The sequence below is a fragment of the Microcaecilia unicolor genome, chromosome 11, assembly GCF_901765095.1.
Source record: "Microcaecilia unicolor chromosome 11, aMicUni1.1, whole genome shotgun sequence".
Classification (NCBI taxonomy): domain Eukaryota; kingdom Metazoa; phylum Chordata; class Amphibia; order Gymnophiona; family Siphonopidae; genus Microcaecilia; species Microcaecilia unicolor.
Window position 1 is genome coordinate 112183496 of NC_044041.1, and position 23137 is coordinate 112206632.

General features: G+C 45.4%; 1 protein-coding gene across 1 annotated transcript in view; it reads right to left on the bottom strand.

Moving 5' to 3' along the window:
* The window catches only part of ESRRA (estrogen related receptor alpha), a 31555-nt gene extending 10362 nt beyond the window's left edge, over positions 1-21193 (bottom strand). Inside the window, exons 1-3 of the mRNA XM_030219839.1 lie at positions 20898-21193; positions 2091-2433; positions 1425-1541 (exon numbers count right to left, since the gene is read on the bottom strand). Coding sequence (XP_030075699.1) covers positions 1425-1541; positions 2091-2421 — 448 coding nt within the window. The 5' untranslated portion in view covers positions 2422-2433; positions 20898-21193. The remainder of the gene's footprint in view (positions 1-1424; positions 1542-2090; positions 2434-20897) is intronic.
* Positions 21194-23137: the final 1944 nt, after the last annotated feature.

Below are 23137 nucleotides of genomic sequence, written 5' to 3' on the forward strand. Positions count from 1 at the left end.
GCACGGGTACAAAAAGGGAGCTGAGCTGATTAGGGGCGTTCCTTTAATTTATGCTCGTTATAAAATTCAGGGGATCTGCGCCTAATTTAGGAATGGGGATTTACACTAGGTTTCACTGGTGTAAATGGCCACACTTAAAAGTAGTTGTGGTTCCTGACGCTAAGCGCTATTCTATAAACAGTGCCTAACTTTAAGCGCCGTTTATAGAATAGCGCTAAACACTATATTTATCGAATCTACCCCTTAGCATGCAAAGTTGGGCGCCCCATTTATTAAATCAGGTCAGGTGCAACTTGGCTCCTAATTGGAGTTAAATACTGGCTGAAACTGGTGTTAATTGGTCTTAACTGGCACCAATGAGCAGTTGTGCTCGCAACTGACCTTAGTAGTAGTTCTAGAAGTTAAACGCACAATTTGTTGTGCATGACTTCTAGGGGGTGTGGCTGTGGGAGGGGCATGGGTGGGTCAGGGACATTCCTATGATTTTCACGCACAGGTTATATAATACCAGGTGTTATGTTCTTAATTGCCAACGGTTAGGCATGAGCACTTACACCAGCCTTTGACATGGCATAAGATTAGTCATGAAATTGCAAATTTACGCTCAGGTCCAGTTTTAGACATGGTGGGTCCCAGGGCAGAAATTAAGGAGGGGGCCCCTGATCCCCTCTCCCCCTCCTGATCTCCCCACCTGCATTGCTACTACGTGGTCCGGGCATCTCTTACCCTTTTCCTCACCACGGTCTGTCTCCCTCCCTTCCCAATCTTCTTTAAAAATGTATTTCCCTTCTCAGAGGGGTCCGGATGCAGAAGCCATCCTCCCAAGCTGCCCCCGAAGTTTTCCCTCTCTGCCACAGTCCGCCAAGGTGGAAACAGGAAATTGCATCAGTGTAAGGCAGATCACAGCAGAGGGAAAGCTTCGGGGCAGCCAGAGGCAGCTTGTGAGGATGGTTGCTGCACCAGGGCCCCTCTGAGAAGGGAAATACATTTTTAAAGAAGATCAGGAAGGTGAGGGGAAGAGGCGTACTGTGGTGGAGAGAAGGGGACGAGATGCCCGGACCGCAGAGCCCCCCAGAGCTGTGAGGTCCAGGGCAGCAGCCTCCCCCCCCCCCCCCCAATGCCTTGCCCTGCTTAAGCTAGTATTCTACAATGGCAGATCTTTGCAGAACTGCCATTATAGAATTTTGTGCTCCGTGTGCATCATCCTGGTGCCTGAACTGTGGCGCCATTTATTGAATTTATCCCATTGTGAGTATACTACACCCATCACAACAATTTTGGCTGTATGTCTTTCCTGCTCCTTATACTGGACGCTGGGCGCAGCTCAGTGCTCCCTGATGCTGGCTCTGCTCTCAGTCTCATGCTACAAATGTCTCCTCAGCAGAATAAATGGGAAGGAAGGCAGCGCTGGCTCAGTGCCTTACCTTCTTTCAGCATACCCACTTTCAGGCACTTGGTGAAGCGACAAGCCTGGCATGCTTTCCTGCGTCTTTTCGTGATCTCGCATTCATTGGTGGCTGGGCAGCTATATTCGATACTGCCTGAAGTAGAATGAGAGGAGAGAGGGAGGGAATAAAAAGACTCATCCACAGGAGAAGAGGTGTTGGGAACAGGAGTATTGGGGGAACAGGATTAGACTGTGGATATCACAAGTTTGCAAGGTTGTGAGCAGAGCAGGACAACTGAAAGAATATTCCACTCTCTCCTTTTCTAGCCCTACCCTTCTCAAAGACTGCAAGCTCTGCAATGTTGGCAGAAATTTGTAGCAATGCTTCTTCGACTCTGAGAATAGCGTTGCTTCGCCTTCAAGTGGTAGCAGGCAAGGGAAAGGGACTCCTACTGCTTCCACTTTCTGACCCTAGCTCCTTTTAATTGGCATACATGCCCCTTCAGTAAGACTACATGACTATGCCAGCACAGTGTAAGGTGGATGAAAAGACCCTCAGTTATAGACACTCTAGCTTTTTTGCAAAATACACCTTAAAAGGCAGGGCTGAAGACAGGATAAGAGACAGTGATGTAGATACACACCAACAGAAGCAAACAGAGAGAGAGCACAAGAGTGTGAGAGTAATGTGGAGGCCTCTCACCTTGTATTGTACGTTTGAAGAAGGCTTTACAGGCCTCACAGGAAGCCACTCCATAATGGTATCCTGAAGCGATGTCTCCACAAACCAGGCAGAGACGTTTGGGCATGGAGCTCAACATGTACTTGCCCCTGCACTGGACGTCACTCTGCTCCTCCTCACAATGTCGGTGTGGCATGCCCGCAGGGATGTGAAGGTGCTTTGAATCCAGCTCATGGCCTGGCCCGCTTCCACTGGTGTCAGAGGATGCACTTGGGCTGTGCTGCTGGATGCTCTCAGGGCTCGCAGGCTCTGTCTTAATGTACATATCTGCCCGGCAGTCTCGGGAAGACATTGTGAGTCACACCTGTAAGGGACAAAGAGACATGGAATCTCAAACATGGAAGATAAAGTGACTCACCCAAGATGAGGAACACAAGAGTCAATGACAGAATCAGAATGGTTAGAAATGAAGAACTAGGAGATTTATTAATTATTTTTTTTGTTACATTTGAACCCCGCACTTTCCCACTCATAGCAGGTTCAATGTGGTTTACATATTATATACAGGTACTTATTTGTACCTGGGGCAATGGAGGGTTAAGTGATTTGCCCAGAGTCACAAGGAGATAACTTGGTTTGTCCTAAGTTCAGGCAGAGCTGGGATGGGATTCACAATTGACAAGCAAAGGAGGAGCCCAGTGGTTAGAGCAGCAGGCTGTGAACTAGGCTTTAAATCCCACTCATACTCCTTGTGGCCCTGGGCAAGTCATTTAACCCTCCATTGCCTCCGATACAGTCTAACACTGGCTTACAATCTATCTTTAGGTGGTCATAACCCTATAAAAGTAGCCAAATAAAACTGTGTGACCACACTGGAGTTGTAAAATAATGATGCACCTATGGAGACTCTGCCCAAGTCATGATCCCAAATGTGGGTTTTGTGATCCCATTTAGGGTCTAGGCCCACTGTTTGGGAAGCTCTGTTGTAAGCACTCTGGGGACAAGGCAATACACCTACTGTACCTAAATATAACACATCACGAACTTCTGGAAAGGTGTGAGCTAAATACTAAGTAATTATCTTTGCTGTATAAGGGTTTCTAACATGTACTACCCATGTGGACCTGGGGTTCCCAGGATACAGTTTCAGCTTAGCCAAGTAAGCCTTTTGACCTTGAGGGATAGATAAACTTAGGAGCCAGTGTCCTTGTAGTGAGGTAATAACTGAAGTGCTTTGGACACAAGCTGTTCATAAGCAGTTTAAGTGTCACATTTTCTGCAGCTTGTCTCACCTAGCTTTTCATGAATAAATGGAATTAAGGGGTCCCAAAACTGCATGATGAGTGAGGCTATTAAAATATGCAACACTCAAGCCCCACAGGGCTATCCCTGTGTACCTTCCTCTCACAAGGCTCCACTAAACAGCAAAACAGTTCTAAGACAGATAGTGTTATGAAACCTCTGTGGGAGGCCAAGCTTAATGTGCCTAACATCTCTCGGTACTGCCAGGCCTGGGACAATTACAGCTGTGAACACCAGATGCAACATATAGCACACCAACCAGAAAGGCTGGCTTGAGGCTGTCATTCCAAGATGCTTCTAGAGGGAAGAAATGTAACAAGCTGGGAGTGTACAGGAAAAGAAGGGTGTCAGGACATTGACAAAAGCACCCCCCATCTCCATGCTTTACTACCTCATGGCAGCCCTGTGCTATTGGGAAGACACATTGTCCCATTTGGATGGTGACACCAAAGTCAGCATGTGAACAACAGTCCAAGAGCATGATACTAAAGCCTCAGACCTGCTGATGAGTTACAACCATGGCATAAGCTGGCAATGTTAGGAGTGAAACAGCTTCATCCCTGGGCATGCTACTCCCTCCCCAAGGCCAAGGGAGAGCTTTTCTTTGGAGGGGGGGGGGGTCTTTAACTCAAAATACCTATTATGCTAGAGAAAACCATACATCTTTCAAGAAAGCTACAGGACAGAGGAGACACTCCTATGGCCACCCACTACTACAGACCCTCTCAGCAGGGAAAGAGTACACCAGAGGAGGCCACTGCTCCTGCTCCTGACTTGTGTCCAACTTCTCACTACAAAAATCAGGCTCACACAGGCCACAGTGTAATACCAGTACCAGAGGAAAGGAGGCAGGCAACAGTCAGGGAAGAAGTGAGACCAAGTTGTTAAGGACTATTAATCCAAGGCCAGAGTGGACTAAAAACCTCAGATCCTGGAGAGATTTTAGAGTCGTATCCCATCTACAGACCTTGGCAGTCACTCAAAGTTCAATATCATGGTCTGTGCCAGAGCTTCCCAAAACTTTCCTGGGCCCCCACAGCCTGTAACATTTTCAGGATACCCACCATGAATATGCATTAGATCAACTTGCATGAACAAATGTTCAATTTATGACCATCACGCACATATTTTGAAAACTCAAGTGGCAGTGGGGTGTCCAGAACAGTTTGGGAAGCCTTGGTCTATGCTGTATGAAAGGGGCCTCCAGTCAGTAAACATCGTATCCACCTGGCACAGAAGAAAAACCCCAGACATGAAGATCAAACTTTTTCTGCAACTCTCAATCTGTAAGGGTGGTTTGCCTTTATCAGAAGTGCTAAGTAGTGGGCCTGGCTGGTACCCAAATCTGTTTTGGCTCAGAAATTAGCCAGGAAGGTTGTAAGCTTCTGGTTAGTGGAGCAATTTTGGTAGGCTGAGAGAAGTTCAGACGTGTGCTAGCTCTGGTCCACTCAAATGATGGTGGACAGGTTTCTGAGGCATCTCAGAAAACAAGTCCTTGGCAGAATAAGGAATTGTATTTGCAAAAGAAGAACGAGGAAGCTGTTAGCCGATCAGACCCCTGGTACAGAGCACCAAATAATCACGGACACTAGTGGCTGAATATAACGATAGTGGCACTGCTTACAGACCAGGGAAAGGAACACCTCCTTTCGTATCCACCATATCTGTGCAAATTACATTAGTCACTGCATATCAGTATAGCAATTTACTCTGCTTACTCCCTCCAGCACTGAACTCACTCAACCACCAACCCTCCCCCCCCCCCCCCCCACTCTCATCATCTACCAGTAACCACCTAAAGATACTGAGTCTCTGTCCCAGTAGCCAGCTAGAGAAACCCAGTCCTTAGAACAGATGTCACTCTGTCACTCTGGTGCTTTGCTTTACACAGTAAACAGAAATGGAACCGATACAAATAGAATTGAAATTAGATTAATATCACCCTGATAGTGCATGCCTCTGACTGCAATACAGGAGCCCCACAGCTCGTATCTCTCACAAGACCGAAACTGGAAGAAACACTATTGAACTCTGAACAATATAAGTAAAAGGAAGTGTGACCTGCAGTTTTTAATAACACATTTTAAGGTGGCTTTCAGTATATTCAATGTACTGCAGTAAAAATATGTGCCTCAGGTTGTTGTAAAGCTTTAGTGTTCACAGAGTCTTATTAAGCCATAGCTCATGCCCTAAGAAAGTGAGGCCTCAGTACTCACAATGTTCTAAGCCACAGCTTGCATCATTAGGATTGAGGCCTGGGTGCTCACAACATATCTCTAAGCCTCAACTTGTGCTAAAGGATTTAAGACCTGAGCACCAAGGATGTCTCATGAAGCTACAGCTTACGTTGTATGGACCAAGGCCTGGGCACTCATGGTGCCTTACCGAGCCACAGTTCATGTTGCGTGAACCAAGGCCTGGGTTCAGGTGGCCAACCGGCTCCAGATTTTCAGGACAGGTTTGATCCAGTCTTGGTTTTACCCCACTGTATGTAGGCACTTGCAGTTTTCATTTTCTTACTGCATGCCCTAAGAAAAGCAAGTACAAGTCCCTGCATGCTAATGCAGGGGGTAAAACTGGCCCCAGATTGACCAGTCCTGAAAATCTGGACTCGGTTGTCAATGCTAGCATGGGTATCCATGGCATCTCACTAACCTATAGCTCATTCCCCGAGACGCGAGGCCTGGGCGCTCAGAACGCTTCACTAGGCCCAGGCTCATTCTCTGAGAAGTGAGGCTTGGGCACTCAGGATGCCTCACTAGGCCCCAGCTCGTTCTCTGAAAAGTGAGGCCTTGGCAGGAATTCTTTTCATCTGCGAGGACTAGCTTATGTTACCAGAAGGAAATGCTGTTTCATCTTTTCCTTCTGTTGTACCCCTGACACAGACTGCAATTGGGTGAAACATGGCCAGGTTGGACATCTGTTATTTAATTCCCATAGTTTGCAACAATAATAGCACCTCATTAAGCCATAGCTCGTTCTCTGAGAAGTGAGCCTGAGAACTCACACCCCCTCGTGCACACTTAACATGCAAAATTCCTGTTCCTTGCCAAATCCAGAGGCCACTACTCCATCCTCATCCTCCTCGATCTATCCGCCGCTTTTGACACTGTCAATCATGATTTACTTCTTGCCACACTGTCCTCATTTGGGTTCCAGGGATCTGTCCTCTCCTGGTTCTCCTCCTATCTCTCCCACCGCACCTTCAGCGTTCACTCTCATGGATCTTCCTCCACCCCCATCCCACTATCTGTTGGTGTTCCCCAGGGATCTGTCCTTGGACCCCTTCTCTTCTCAATCTACATCTCTTCCCTGGGCTCCGTGATCTCATCTCATGGCTTCCAGTATCATCTCTATGCTGATGACACCCAGCTGTATCTCTCCACACCTGATATCACCGCGGAGACCCAGGCAAAGGTATCGGCCTGTTTATCCGACATTGCTGCCTGGATGTCCAACCGCCACCTGAAACTGAACATCGTCTTTCCACCAAAACCCACTCCTCCACTTTCTATCTCAGTCGATAACACCCTCATCCTCCCCGTCTCATCTGCCCGCAACCTCGGAGTCATCTTCGACTCCTCCCTCTCCTTCTCTGCGCATATCCAGCAGATAGCCAAGACCTGTCGCTTCTTCCTCTTTAACATCAGCAAACTTTGCCCTCTCCTCTCTGAACACACCACCCAAACTCTCGTCCATGCTCTCATTACCTCTCGCCTTGACTACTGCAACTTACTCCTCACCGGCCTCCCACTTAGCCATCTATCCTCCCTTCAATCTGTTCAGAACTCTGCCGCACGTCTTATATTCCGCCAGAACCGTTATACTCATATCACCCCTCTCCTTATGTCACTTCACTGGCTTCCAATCAGATACCGCATTCAGTTCAAGCTCCTCCTTCTTACCTACAAATGCACTCAGTCTGCTGCCCCTCGCTACCTCTCTACCCTCATCTCCCCTTACGTTCCCGCCCGAAACCTCCGCTCACAAGACAAATCCCTCCTCTCAGTGCCCTTCTCCACCACCGCCAACTCCAGGCTCCACTCATTCTGCCTCGCCTCACCCTATGCTTGGAACAACCTTCCTGAGCCCTTACGCCAAGCCCCCTCCCTACCCATATTCAAGTATTTGCTGAAAGCCCACCTCTTCAGTGCTGCTTTCGGCACCTAACTCTTACCTTTCAAGAAATCCAGACTGCCCCAATTTGACGGCCCCTATCGGACTGACTGTTCACTTGTCCTTTAGATTGTAAGCTCTTTGAGCAGGGATTGTCTTTCTATGTTAAATTGTACAGCGCTGCGTAACCCTAGCAGCGCTTTAGAAATGTTAAGTAGTAGTAGTAAAATTGCATGTACATGTTGCAGAATAGTGCTAGTTGGCAAATTAGCCGCTAATTGGCACCAACAAACCAATAATCTCCGAACAATTGAAGCTAATTGGTGCTAATGGACACTAATTTGCAGTTATGTACATAACTGCACTTGTCACTATTCTAGAAACTTAGAACCCAATATTCAAAGGGATTTAACCGGGCAAGAGATTCTCCTGCTTGGCCACTAATATTGGGCAGTAAAAAGGTTGTCCTAACCATGGGGCCATTCTATGAAAGGACTATGGCGTGACAACCTGGAACTACCGCCAGCGGTAGTTCCGGCTCAAGTGCGCACCATTTCTAGTGCACCAGAAAACATTCCCCTAATTTATAGCATGGTGCTAATTCGGTGGTAATTAGTTACCACAGGAGTCCTTACCGGCAACTCAATGGGTGGTGGAAGTGCTCTCCCCCCCCCCCCCCCCCGCCTCACATGGCCACGCGGTAAGAATAATCTTACTGCATGGCCATGTCTGTTTTAGGGTCCTTTTACCCGCTGCGGTAAAAAGGGCCTTGGAGCGCGGCAAAAATGGCACCTGCCGTTACTGCAGGGCCCTTTTTACCACAGCTTGGTAAAAGGACCTCTATATGAGCTATCTGGGCACCAGTCTGAATATTGAGAGGTTTTCGGTTAATTTCTGGGTTTATTTTCAAAATTTCTATTCCACAGTATCTTTGCATTCTAGGCTGATTACAACTCAGCATTCACAATCCAATACATATAAAATAATACAAACTGGAGAGACAAGATGGTGGCGTGAAGGGAACGTAGTCAAGCAGCCCAACTCCTAACCTTCACTCTTTGACGTGTAAAAGAAAAATTCCTATTCACCTATGCCTAAAAGGAGGGGTAAGCAGCGCGTTTGCCCTGCTACACCTGCGAATCCCATGGTCGGACCTATGGACCGCTTCACTGCACCTGGACCTCTCTTGGGGATGGATTCCTCATTGCTAGAAGGAGCGGTGGGAGGTGACCCGCTTCTCTCAGCCCCGACGATCAGATGCCTCCACACATGCCAGCGGTGGAGCTGCGACGCATTCAGGAAACCCCTTACTTCGACGCTCAGGGAGTGTTTCCTGTAGCGGGGTCAGGTCGCTGCATTAAACCGCCCAATACATCTACTCAAGACGATTGAGGCACAGGAAGGAGTCGGCGTTTCTGCTGACTCTGAAGCTTCCAAGGAGATACAGCCTTCGGAGGAATTAGAAATTGGAACTTCTCTAAGTCTTTCTTACCTATAAAACCTTCAACTATTACTTTGGACACCATATGGGAAGCTCTTTTAAGTTTGGAAACTTCGTTTTCCCAAAAATTAATATCTGTAATTCAACATACTCAAATTCCCTCAGGAAAGATTTCCTTGTTGGAAATAAAAACTCTAACTATGGAAAAAATTGACTAATGCTACTAATATTCAGTCGCTCCAACAAACTCAAGTAAATTTGATTAAAGAAAATTTGATGCTGCAACATAAGATTGAAAATTTGGAGAATCAACAGAGATCTAAAACACTGAGCCGAGACGCCGAGGAAGCCCACCCCACGCGACCACACCATGATCCAAATAAGAGTGCTCTAACAACATAGGAGACACGAAAAACCTAAGAGACAACAAGGACAGACCACCACAAATGACTGTAATTCACCTTCTCTACCCTTTTCACCCACCCCCAAAAACCTACCATCTCCAAAATCTACCAATACCTCCCATACTTGCACTCTGATTAACAGCTCGGCACCTAAAACCATAGAACCCAAACCCCAGGGTGCCACTCCTGCTCACGAGACTGAGAGCTACCCACCAACCTGTACCCAGACACCAGTATGTACATATTTAAATCACTACTAACATTACACTTCCTATCACTGTTTCAACTACCATTATTCATCCCTCTCACAGACAAAAACACCATCCCTATCGTAACATACCACCAACAACTAATCAAACATTTCACCTCTCATCACATCAACCAACACCACATCATAGGAAGTACACACACACTTGGTCTACCCCAACAAAAGGGAATGAAAGGTCATAACACAAACACAACAAAGACACTGACATACACAAACCACCCTACCAATGGAAGAACACCCACATCTGGACCACACCAAAAATATGGAATGAAAGACCAAAACACACACAAATGCACCAGGGACCGACAACTTACGAAAATTCACACCTCCCCAAATATAGAAGCCCAATTCCACAACATTCATGTGGGCTACATTAACGCCAGATCTGTAGTAAACAAAACAACAACAACAGACTGGATCACATCAGATAACCTTGACCTACTTTTCATCAACGAAACTTGGATCCACAACCAAAAAGATCCAATAATCCTTGACCTATGCCCTTCCGGATCTAAAATCACTCATTGGATCAGAAAGGGAAAAAAAAGGAGGCGGAGGCCTAGCCCTAATCTACCGCTCCCATTTCATCACTGAAACTACCGCTGAGTCCATAACACCCCAATTAGAAATTGTATCTATCAGAATATACAATAAATCCATGACTGACCATCTAAACTGCGTCTTATTCTATAGACCTCTTGGCAACTGGAACGACTGCCAGCTCAACCTTATGGACTTCACCTCGAACAGCTGTGTATCCAACCCTAATACACTGGTACTAGGTGACATAAACCTCCATCTTGAAGACATTAACTCCTCCAATTCACGAGACTTTAAGGATTTCCTCCACTCATGGGATCTCAAATTTCCACAAATGCAACCTACCCACATTAAAGGGCACACACTTGACCTCATCTCCTACAAACTATCCACAAACCACAACATATCAATAACAAATACCAAATGGTCAGACATACCCTGGTCCGACCATCACAAGTTGCATCTATCATTAAATTGGCGAAAAAAGGGATCATACCAAACACCAAACAACACAATCAACAGCACAAGAGGCAAAATTGACCCAACAGTTTTCTGGCAAAAGATATATGATAATGAATGGAACGCCCGAACAGACTCCACACATTATTTCTCCGATTGGGATGAAAGATGCAAGAGCGTACTAGACGGAATAGCACCCATAAGAACCAGAACATCACGTAGACAGAACGTGGCCCCATGGTTCAACGATGGACTAAAAAAACTCAAAACACAAACCAGAAAACTCGAACGAGCATGGGCAAAAATTAAAGATGAGCACACACTTAACACATGGAAACAAACACAAAGAAAATACAAATATGCAATAAGGCAAACCAAAAGATCCTACTATAAAATTAAAATAGGACCAGACTACAAAGACCTGAAAAAACTATACCAACTAGTAAACACGCTCATAGATACTACTCCTATCACCACAACCGACATCCCATCTGCAGATGAACTTGCTATTCACTTCAAGGAAAAAATAATAAAACTACACAAGACATTTCCTCAAAAGAACACTGACATCGAACAATTCTTCAACCTATTGGACCCAAACCTGGAAGAATACCCCGCAGACCGCACCTGGACAAAATCTGCTACTCTCTCCACCAAATCGGTTACCCAAGCAATCCACAAATTCTCCAAAGCTCATTGTAAACTGGACACCTGCCCCAGCTACTTACTTAAATCAGCATCCTATCGCTTCATCGAAGACCTCACATCCTATCTAAACTGCATGCTCCAACAAGGTCTCTTTCCCAAGGAACATGGCAACATACTACTCACCCCACTACCAAAAGACACAAAGAAAAAAAACGAACGACCTTACCAATTATTGTCCAGTTGCATCCATCCCATTAGTAGTCAAACTGATGGAGAGTATGGTGACAAAACAGCTTATGGACTACATGGACAAGTTCTCATTACTGCATGATTCACAATCAGGATTTCGCCCTTCTTACAGCACAGAAACTGTACTAGTCACTCTACTGGCCAAATTCAAGCACGAAATTGCCACAGGTAAAAGCATACTCCTCCTCCAATTCGACATGTCGAGCGCATTAGACATGGTAAACCACAACATACTTCTACGCCTCCTAGACCACTTCGGGATTGGAGGAAACACACTTAACTGGATCAAGGGCTTCCTAAGCACCAGAACATACCAAGTTAAATCAAAAACAAACATATCACCACCATGGAAAGCAGACTGCAGAGTACCTCAAGGATCTCCACTCTCACCAATACTATTCAACATAATGATGACCCCACTGGCCAAATCCCTATCCAACCAAAACCTTCATCCGTTCATATACGTAGATGATGTCACAATCTATATCCCTTTCAAACATGACCTAACAGAAATTACAGATGAAATCAAATGCGGTTTGGACATCATGGACTCATGGGCAAATTCATTCCAACTGAAATTAAACACTGAAAAAACACACTGCCTCATCCTCTCATCCCTACACAACAAATATAAACCCATAACCTTAAACACCCCAGTTCACACCCTCCCTATCTCAGACAGCCTCAAAATACTAGGCGTTACAATTGACCGCAATCTCACACTTGAGAGCCAAGTAAACTATAAAGAAAATGTTTCACTCAATGTGGAAGCTTAAACGCATAAAACCTTTCTTCCCGAGAGTTTTTCGTAACCTAATACAATCAGTGGTAATGAGCCACGCAGATTACTGCAACGGAATATATGCAGGATGCAAAGAACAACTCATAAAGAAACTCCAGACAGCCCAAAACATGGCAGCCAGGTTGATATTCGGTAAATCACGTTTTGAATCTGCCAAACCCCTCCTAGAAAAACTACATTGGTTCCCTATCAAAGAACGTATCACCTTCAAAATCTGCACCTTGGTCCACAAGATTATCTATGGTGAAACCCCAGGATACATGGTCGACCTGATTGACATTCCGGACAGAAACAGAACTAGAGCATCATGCACCTACCTAAATCTCCATTACCCGAGCTGCAAAGGTCTCGGATACAAATTAACCTATGCATCAAACTTCTCCTACATAAGCACACTACAATGGAATATACTCCCAAAGACTGTGAGATCAGTTTACGACCCTCTAGACTTCAGGAGATCATTAAAGACTTATCTATTCAGAAAAGCGTTCCCCACCAATCAAACCTAGATGCCTCCAATCTGCAACACAGCAAACCTCAAGCTGTACTGGACAATACATATTACTTCCTATCCTTTATCCCTAGGCACCCGAATATACTAGCATTACCCGACTCTAACATCAAATTGTATTTATTTCCACGTCGGTTTAGTCGATCGCCTTGACCGGTAAGATGTAAGCCACATTGAGCCTGCAAATAGGTGGGAAAATGTGGGCCACAAATGCAACAAATAAAATAAATAAATTTTCCTAAAATGCCTTCTGTTGCGCCTCTTGGGTGAGGAGGAGTAGCCTAGTGGTTAGTGCAGTGGACTTTGATCCTGGGGAACTGAGTTCGATTCCCACTGCAGCTCCTTGTGACTCTGGGCAAGTCACTTAACCCTCCATTGCCCCTGGTACAAAAATAAATACCTGAACCTGAATATATGTAAACCGCTTTGAATGTAGTTGCAAAAACCTCAGAAAAGCGGTATATAAAGTCCCATTTCCCTTTCTTATAACTTTTAAAAAGTATCTGAGATATTGAATATTCCTTAGCAGGCCTACCCTTCGGTCTCTAAAATATATTATTTGTTATTACATAAAAAGAAGAATACTAATCAACCTATTTCCGAAGGAGCCGATGTTTCTTTTGACACTTTAAACCTCACACAAATGCTTGAAGACGATAATTTGGGCTCCAAACCCGCTACTTTGATTGTGACTTTTGTACTACAACCGGATAGAGACTGGCTATTGAGACAATTTTTTCACCATAGAGAAGAACTTTTCATGGATTGTAAAATTAGAATTTTTCCAGATATTGCTAGAGCGACCCAAAAGAGGCGCCAACCTTTCCTTAAACTCTGCCCACGGGTGGTGCAATTGGGCAGTTTATTTTGGTTGAATTTTCCTTGTGTGTATTAAAATTAAACTCAGTGAAATATGTTTTTTATGATCCTATACATTTAATATCTTTTTTGGACTCGAAGACGGTTGTAACTCCAGTTTTACAGCCAATAGCAATATCCTCTCCGTAACATAATAATTTGGTTTGTGTTTCTCTTCCTATGTTAACTTTAAGTAGTATATAAATACTAGTACAACAGGTCCATTTCTGACACAAATGAAACGGGTGCTAGCAAGGTTTTCCTCGGAGTGTGTATGTTTGAGAGAGTATGTGTGAGATTGACTATGTGTGAGAGAGAGAGAGAGTGAATGTGCGAGTGTGTGTGTGTGACAGAGAGAGAGCGAGACTGCTGGATGCGAGTGTGTCTCCTCTGTCCCCCCCCTCCAGCCACCCAGCGATTGTCCTCTCTCCCCTGCTCCCCCTCCAGCCACCCAGCGATTCTACTTTTTCCCTTGCCCCCCTCCAGCCACCCACCGATGCTCTTCTCTCCCCTGTCCCCCCTCCAGCCACCCACCAAGTCTCCTCTGTCCCCTTCCAGCCACCCAGCGAATCTCCTCTGTTCCATGCCCCCCCCTCCAGTAACCCAGCGATTCTCCTGTGTCCCCTGCCTCCCAGCGATTGTCCTATCTCCCCTGCCCCCCTCCAGCCACTCCTCCACGTTAATCAGCATATATTAAATTCCCCCCATGTGCTACAGAAAAGCACCAAGCACATGCTATATAATAAAACGCACCTCCAACGTTCTGAAGCCTGTAAGGCTCCATCTCCTCAATTGACGACACGTAGTTCCGGAACATTGCAGGAATGCTTCAAGGCTTGAAGGCTTCACTTTCTCAGCTTCAGAACATTGGAGGTGCGTTTTATTATATAGGATTTCATGGAATTGTACCTTGCTCTTTCCCTCTAATAGTGGACTAGAGATTAGATAATAATATAAATTGTTTAGTATAAAAATTTATGTAATATGAAGTTTAATATTACCTAGATCGTTCCATATTTTAAGTCCTACTACACAGAATATAGATGATAAATTTTCTTCAAATGAAGGCGCATACAACAGATAGGCAGATGCTGATTGCAAAGAACACAAGGGTTGATGCAAATACAATGTAGATGATACAACCAGAGAAATCGTATGAACCAAGACCTTGAACACCAACAATAGAATCTTATAACAGATCCGAAATTCAATTCGCAATGTAAGGCTATCAGAACAGGGGTAATATGTTCTCATCTAGAATGTCCAGTGATCAGCCTCTCAGTGGAATTCTGCGCAATTTGCAGGGATTTCAAGACTCGTTTTGGAACACCTATTAAAAGACTTACAACAGTCAAGGTGGGGACAAATAACACTTTGCACAACCATTCGCACATGCAGCGACATTGAATACCTGAGGTTAGAACAACCAAGGCTTTTTTTGAGGGGGTACTTGGGGGTACTGAGTACCGGCACCTTTTCCATTGTCTGCTAAAATTGACCCACGGACCCCAAGTTTTAATGAAAGAGCTCAGGCCCTACGCATCTTTGTGCGACTGGTTGCAGGGGGCCTGGCTATTGTGGGGTGGGTCCCTCAGTGATCACCCCATCCTTGAAGGGTGGCCTGGCATTTGAGTACTGGCACCTTTTTCACTAGAAAAAACACACTGAGAACAACCCACGTAAAAAATCTATAGCACAAATGCAAGGCAGTGAGGACATGGGAGGGGTGATATAGAACAGTGTTTCCCAAGTTCGGTCCTGGAGTACCCCTTGCCAGTCAGATTTTCAGGATATCCACAATGAATATGCATGAACTTGATTTTGCATACACTGCCTCTATTATATGCCAATCTCTTTCATGCATATTCATTGTGGATATCCTGAAAACCTGACTGGCAAGGAGTACTCCAGGACCGGACTTCGGAAACACTGATACCGAATTCATGCTTAGGATGCAGCATCCTAACATCTAAATTTTGGTGACCTTTTCAGAATTACTCCCACAGCATCTCAGTAGGCTAGAGTTCATTCTCTGAGGCCTGGGCATTCACGGTGTCACTAGGCCACAGCTTATGACATACGCACTGAGGCCTTCGTGGATCCTGACATATTTTTACTGCAATGAACTGAAGAGAACTTTTTTATCCTGACCTTTCCCATCCTGTTTCAGCATTACACGAGAAAAAGTTCATAGTAAACTTTAAAATATAAAAACAGGACATGTCATTTTCTAAACAGAAATAACATTTTTTTCTGAGAGCTCCTCTTCATTGCCTCATGTGGTCCACCCTGTGAATTTCTTTTTAGATTTTATTCCATTTTACATAAATATTAAGCATAGCCACATCCATTCACTCAGTCTCTCCATTCTCACTCTACTGTTGTCCTCTATGAGAGCAATATTCAAAGCCTTTCAAGAGGGTAATAACACCATTTTACTGTCCAACTATCCATGGTAAATGTATGCCTACTGTTCTCTAATTGAAGATACACAGCAAAGACAGACTAGGATTTGCAGAAATCCAGAGGACTGGGAATAGCAGCAGATCACAAAGACAATGTGTACAACTTTAAAGATATTGCTGCAAACTACGGGAAATTAAATAACAGAAGCCTGATGTGGGCATGTTTCGGCCGAATGCAGGCTGCATCAGGGGCATACCAGAAGGAAAAAATTAAGCAGCACTTCCTTCTGGTAATATAAGCTGACCTAGAGGGAATTCTTTTCATATGTGAGGACTAGATTGTGTTACCAGAAGGAAATGCTGTTTCATTTTTTTTCTTTCTTTCTGGTGTGCCCCTGATGCAGCCTACATTTGGGCAAAATGTGGCCACGTCGGGCTTCTGTTAAGTCTCGTAGTTTGCAACAATAAAATTGCTTTCAAGTTCTACACGTTGCTTTTCTTCACGATCTACTGCTATTCCTAGTACTCTTCCCCAATGTACACACTTTTTTCCATGGACCGCGGAGGTGTTCCTAGGGATGGACAGAGGGCAAGATATATAGGTTTGATCACCCAAGCCTACATGCATTCTTGTGCCGCAAAATGACCTGAGAAAAAAACAGGAAAAATCTCTGCGGGATGTTTTTCATTAGACAATAATGAAAGTAAACGTACCCATGTGTTTCTGAAGCGATTATGGCACAAATTCCCTAAGCGTTTGTCTAGCTTCCCTGTTTTGGTTATTTACTCGTCCTGGTAGTGTTTGCTTCCACTACCTTCATTAGTAGAGTATTTCAGGCCCCATCTTTAAAACTCTGGTTGTTATAACCCCCCCCCCCCCCCCCCCCCCCCCCCCCCCCAATATTCATCCACTGGCAGTGAACGTTTTGCTGCCCACCACTGGCATTATTCCTCGATATTCAATGCCAGACCCTGTCCAGGCTTCAGCATTGAATATTCTTTCTTTATTTTGAGCCAGCTAACACATAACTGGTTAAGTCAATATTCAGCCCTTAACTGCATAAGCCAAACTGCTTAACGATAGGACTGCTATTTATGCAGCCCGATTTAAGCAGTTTACTTATGTGGTAAGGGGTTGAATATCGGCACTTAACCCGACTCTATCCCTGAACACCCACAAGTTAGCCGCTTTTGAATTCAGCGCTAACCGGTCACTTTCAGTGAAGATAACTGGTTTAAGTTCCACTGAAAATGACCAGATAGCCACGGCCTGTGCTTAATACAATATCCAGGACCACTCTCATTTTCCAGATATGACAGGTGGGGGTGGACAAAGATGTAGACAATAATCCTAATATTCTCGTCTTCTACAGAAACAGCCACGAACAAGAGATTTAACCAGTCGGTGGCCGTTTCTGGCCGGTTAAATCATTTTGAGTATCGGCCGGCCTGTGCTTAATCCGACATCCAGGACCACTCTCATTTTCCAGATATGATGGTTGGGGGTGGAGGACAAAGATGTTGACAATAATCCTAATATTCTCGTCTTCTACAGAAACAACCTTTCCCTCCTTCTCAACACACCTCTCCACTCTTACACCTTCTCTTAGAGCGGAGGACTGTAGGGCAAGACTATAGATATCTTCATTCTAACACCCACTCCCTCTCTCTCCATCCTAACATACAGACACACACACTCCCCACATCTCCCTCCACCCCACAGGAGAGGAACTGAAGCACTTTTATGTTTGTGGAGATGGGATCAGACAAATCCACCTTTGCTCCCACCTCCTAAGTTTCCTAGTTGCTAATGTTATGTGGAGCAGATGATCCCCCCCCCCCCAATCCATCCTACTATGGTAAGCTCATGTTTACCATCCCTTCACAACAGTGCACCAGTGATATTTTAGTTCAGCACAAAATTTTAGCTCTAGTCTTTATTCAGTTTTTAAAAAAAAAACAATTTTAATTCTTATTTTATTCTAGTTCTGACAACAGTCTTCATTCTAGTTTTTATTTAGTCCTCTTCAGAAAATTTCAGTGAGTCTGTGAAAATGTGCGTGTGTGTGTACGTTAAGGACAATTATTATTTATAGTTCTTATATTCTACTTGGGACAGTACATTTTCTATTCCTATTCTGTTTTCATTTTTTTTTTAAAAACACAGTTTTATTTTTACTTCTAGTTCTCGTGATCTAATGGTCAAAACTTTTCATTCTGATTTTTATTCTCATTAATGAAAATATCCCTGCAATGCACACCTCGCTATACAGGGCCAGCCCAACCATTAGGCAAGCTAAGCAGTTGCTTAGGGAGGCAGCTTCTGTGGGGCAGCAGAAAGCAACCGCTGTCAAAGCAAAGCAAGAGGTTTTGACGGCCACATAAACTCAATATCATCAGTCTGTACTTTCACCTGCAGGAAGAACAGGCAATTTTCTAATAGCCTTTTTGCCTTTGGAAATTGCACTATTTACAGAACACAAGTTTAATTTTTAAAAGTATAGCTGCCTAATATTCAGCTCACAGGGGTAGGCTGAACTGACCTGGATAATCAATGCCGGGGCATGCGTGGCTCCCAGCACTGAAGGTCTCAGCGGTCACCCAGAAATTAACTGGGTGGTGGCCAATATCAGACCAGAATCTGCTTAACTTCAACGCATAAAGTTAGGACAGTCTGTTTGCTGAAAATGGCTGCTGACTGGCTATGTTTGAGCTCTGGCCCGTGTTCGGCCTGGCCCTAACCTAGTGAGTTAGGGGGGATACTACTACTACTTAACATTTCTAAAGTGCTACTAGGGTTACGCAGCGCTGTACAGTTTAACAAAGAAGGACAGTCCCTGCTCAAAGGAGCTTACAATCTAAAGGACGAAATGTCAAGGTGGGCAGTCTAGATTTCCTGAACAGAGGTATAATGGTTAGGTGACAAGGGCGACATTGAAGAGGTGGGCTTTGAGCAAGGATTTGAAGATGGGCAGGGAGGGGGCTCAGCAAAACTAGCTGGTTAAGTGCCAGTGAACAGCCACGGGCAAGCCATTTAAATGGCCAGGAGCCTCTGCTGGGCGTTTAAATAGCTTTGAATATCGGGCCCTATGTTTTTAGGATTGTTCTAAGAGTGATGCTGTTGGAATGATCACGATTCTTGAGTTTTAACTATCAAAATCTTGGGGGCTGCTCAGGAGTATAACAGTTAATTGAGAAAGCGCAAAGGTGAAGTTTTGCCCTGGGCGCTTAATATCCTTGTCACCAACCATGTCACTATACACACACACTCTCCATTCTTATAGCCACTCTATAAACAAACTCCTTCCAACCTAACACTCACCTTCTCTCCTTATACACATGCACACATTGGGAAATGGTGAAGATGTGTGTGAAGAGAGAGGGCACATGCATCCACTTCCACCCCACAACTCAACACATAATTTCCCAAACTCATATACTACAAGGCAGAATGTCTCCATATAAACATACTCTTCCTACTTTGCTCAACCACTGCATTCACTAGATAGGTACCCACTGTCCACCTCTGGACCTGTGACCCCCACCTAAGAGAGCAGGGGGTGCTCCCTTTCCTCAATTCCCAGTTATCTGCTTGCAAGCCTCCAAGGGTCTGGGAATGTTAGCAGGCAAAAACTAGGGTGGTAGAGGGGTGCATCACCCATGTCTAATCTATGTCAGCCATCACAAACTAATATGCTCAAAGCTGGTGAAAGGGTAGCGAGTGCCCTAGGCAAATCTTCAGCCTTACACTCCCCTTGCCTGCAGCCTCCACACCCCCCCCCCCCAAAAAAAAAACTTTGATAATTAACTCAACAATCATGCTCATCACGCAAACATCCTATACAAATGCAGTATGTGCTGATGGAAATGCCAGGAAAATATAGATTACCCTTCCCATGCCAAAGACTGGTTAGGCTCATCCTTATCACCACTAAGATCTTGGCACTGATTTCTGAACTGGGGGAGGGGGCAGGGCCACCAAAACATAGAGCCGGGCCCGGGACAGGGCCACTGCAGCTGCTGGCCCCCTGCACTCGGGCCATTGCTGGCCCCACCCCTTACCTTCCTGTGCCTGCTCCTCCCTCAGTTTGTCACCCTCCTACTCCTGTGTGCTGGGACCCGGGTTATCCCATTAACACAATCACCCAGGTCCCAACACAGCAGGAGACAGACCAGAACCTTCTGCTTTCCTCTGAAAGCCTTGACGATGCCGGGTCCCCCCTTTGAGGCCAGACCCAGGGAATCTTGCCCCCGGCCCCCCCTCTTGGTGGTCCCCAGGGGGAGGGGAGCAGACATGCCCAATGTTAACCTTGCCCGGAGCAGAAATTTGGAAGGGGGCCTCTACAACCTACTAGCAGGATGTATTTCCTTCAGATTTAGGTAGGCTTCGGGACCCTGCAACATGGGGACCCAGAGCAACTACCCTGTTTGCACCCTCCTAATACCTGCCCTAGGGGTAGAGAGAAGACAGATGACAGTAGTCCCCTCCCCATGCACTTAAATTCAGAAACTCATTTACAATGAGGAGTGATAGGGAGGGATGTGTGTGTATATACACACACATACACAGCCTTTACATTATTAACTTCTTAATAACACCATATATACTTTTTAAAAAATTATTCTCTAAGCATGAGTATATTGCTCACCTCTATCTCCCCCCCCCCCCCCACAAAAAAAAAAAATCAGTCCTTTCCATATAGGCTGAGACTTATCCTTGCACCCTGTTCCCTAGAGCACATGGAGTCAAAATCTTTCTCGTCCTCGTCCAATCAAGCCAAAAAATTTATAGCAAAAAGAAAGTATAAGTGAAGGATGCACAGACCTGGGGGTCTAGGGGGGGTCCGCTGCATTTCCCCCTGCCCGGGGTACGAGCCGGCTCAGCCACTACTCTTCAGGCTGCGGCTCCCTGCATCGCTGCTGTAGGACACACAAAAGGACATTTGTAACCCACTTCCTCACTCGGTCTCCTCCAGCTGACAAATGCAGGGAGGGCGGAGCCTTATGAATATTAAACAGGAGGGGGGAGAGAAAGGTTTTGCAAGCTGGTCTAATCTTTCCCCCCAATCCAGCCTTTCAGGCAGGTCTGGACTAAGCGCAGGGCAAAAGAGACTATAACCAGGAAGCACCAAAATCATGTAAAAGCCTTGCTGGGGAGAGAGCAGAGGTGGCTCATGCCACCCCCAGCCCCTCCCCACTCTGCCTAGTCTCTCTGTGGGGCTTTCTGGGTAATGGTGAAGTCAGCAGAGGGGGAGGAGGCCGGGGCGGAAACGGAGGGGGGAGGTGTGCAGCTTGGGACGAGAGTCAGAGAATCCAAGACAGTGGCCAGTTTTCCGGCGGGAGATCTTAGCCTGGTTCTGATGTTCCACCAATTCCCCTTCTCCCCAGTTTCTCGACTGCTTTCTGTGCTGCTGATGACAAACTGGAAACAGCAGGGACTACAGCTCCCACAATGCAATGGGTCAAAATTAAAAAGTAAGCAAGCAAAGCAATACAGAAAATTCTCCCTTTCATACTCCCACCACCTGCTATGGATATAATATTTAGTAAAGCGTGGTATACAAACTTTTAGATCATTTCCCTCAAGGGCTTACAAGTGCAGTGACCCAAGGGCATTCACAGGGCAGGAAAAAGCAGGCAAAGAGCTGTAGCGGAGAGGGAGAAAAGTAGCAGTGGGGTGAGCACGGCATCTGGCCCTGAGAAATCTGGAGAGGAAAGCTAGTTCCTTGCAGTACACCTCCATCACATGGACTACAGGCAGAGGTACACAGAGCAGATTCAAGACAGTCCCCACTTCCACTTTTCCTTAAATCAGTCAAACAGGCTGATCCAGTCCTGCATTTACACATTGCCCGTATGGAAGCAGAAGGGGAAAGAATAATTCAAAGTATGAAACAAAATTGTATATTCAGTAATTCTTTAAATTTAGTTGAAATGAAGTATTGTAGCAGAGCTGCATGTGGACCAAGTGTTACAGGGCAGGAATGAGATGCACTGGCGAACCTGTGCGGGTAACATGAAGGTATTGAGGAATGGTCTAAGAGAAGGAGTGAGGTACACTGGCAGAACTGTGTGTATGTGTGTGGTGTGGTGTTCTCATGGAAAGAAAGAGGTGTATTGATAGAGCTGTGCCTGTGACTGATCTCAGGACAGCAATGAGGTACATTTAGCAGAGGTGTGTGGGTAGTCTTAAGGCACAGTGAGATGCATTAACAAACTACTACTGTAGTGGTGGAAGAGGGGGAGGGGAAAGCAGTACTGCAGGTTTCTTATGTTTGTCAGCATTCTCTTTTTCTGCAGTACACATCACTTGCCCTGGGCACCAGCTGTTACAGATCACTTTATAGAGACTGCTCCTGAGTGAAACTCAAGCCCCCTACCTGTGGTTCAGACAGGAGAATGCTGCTTCTGCCTGGTCTGACCAGTTGCCTGAGTTTGACAACAAACAAGGGTGGAGACATCACAGCCCATGCTCATCACAAATAAATCTGTAACTCAAACATCTTCGGGTATGGCCCTAGGATCCAAAGACCCTTTCTTTAATAGAAATCAGACATGCTAAATCCCAGGATTTCTCACCGCTGGAAACAGGCAAACACAATCCCAAACTCTTTCATCATTAGAAATTACACACACCTAGTCCCAGGATCTCACACTGCTAGGAAGCAAGTACACCCGATACCCAGACCCTGTCACTACTGGTTATCAGACACTCCCGATACCCAGACTTTGGCACTACTGGGAGTCAGACACAGATGATACCCAGACCCTGTCACTACTGGGAAATAAACACACCCAATATCCAGACCCTGTCGCTACTGGGAATCAGACACAGCCGATGCCCAGACCCTTTCACTGCTAGGAAGCAAAAGAAATAAATGGGTATTATCCTGGTGGACAAAAAAAAATAAAAATCATAACCCAACAATATCCCACAGGAAATGTAAGAATATTCTAATGTATTTACATCTTCACCATATAGAATAAATTTAACTATCTGGGGCTTCAGGAAGCCCCAGATAGCCAAAGTTGTGAATAAAGCCTTCAACTTCATATGGTCTACTT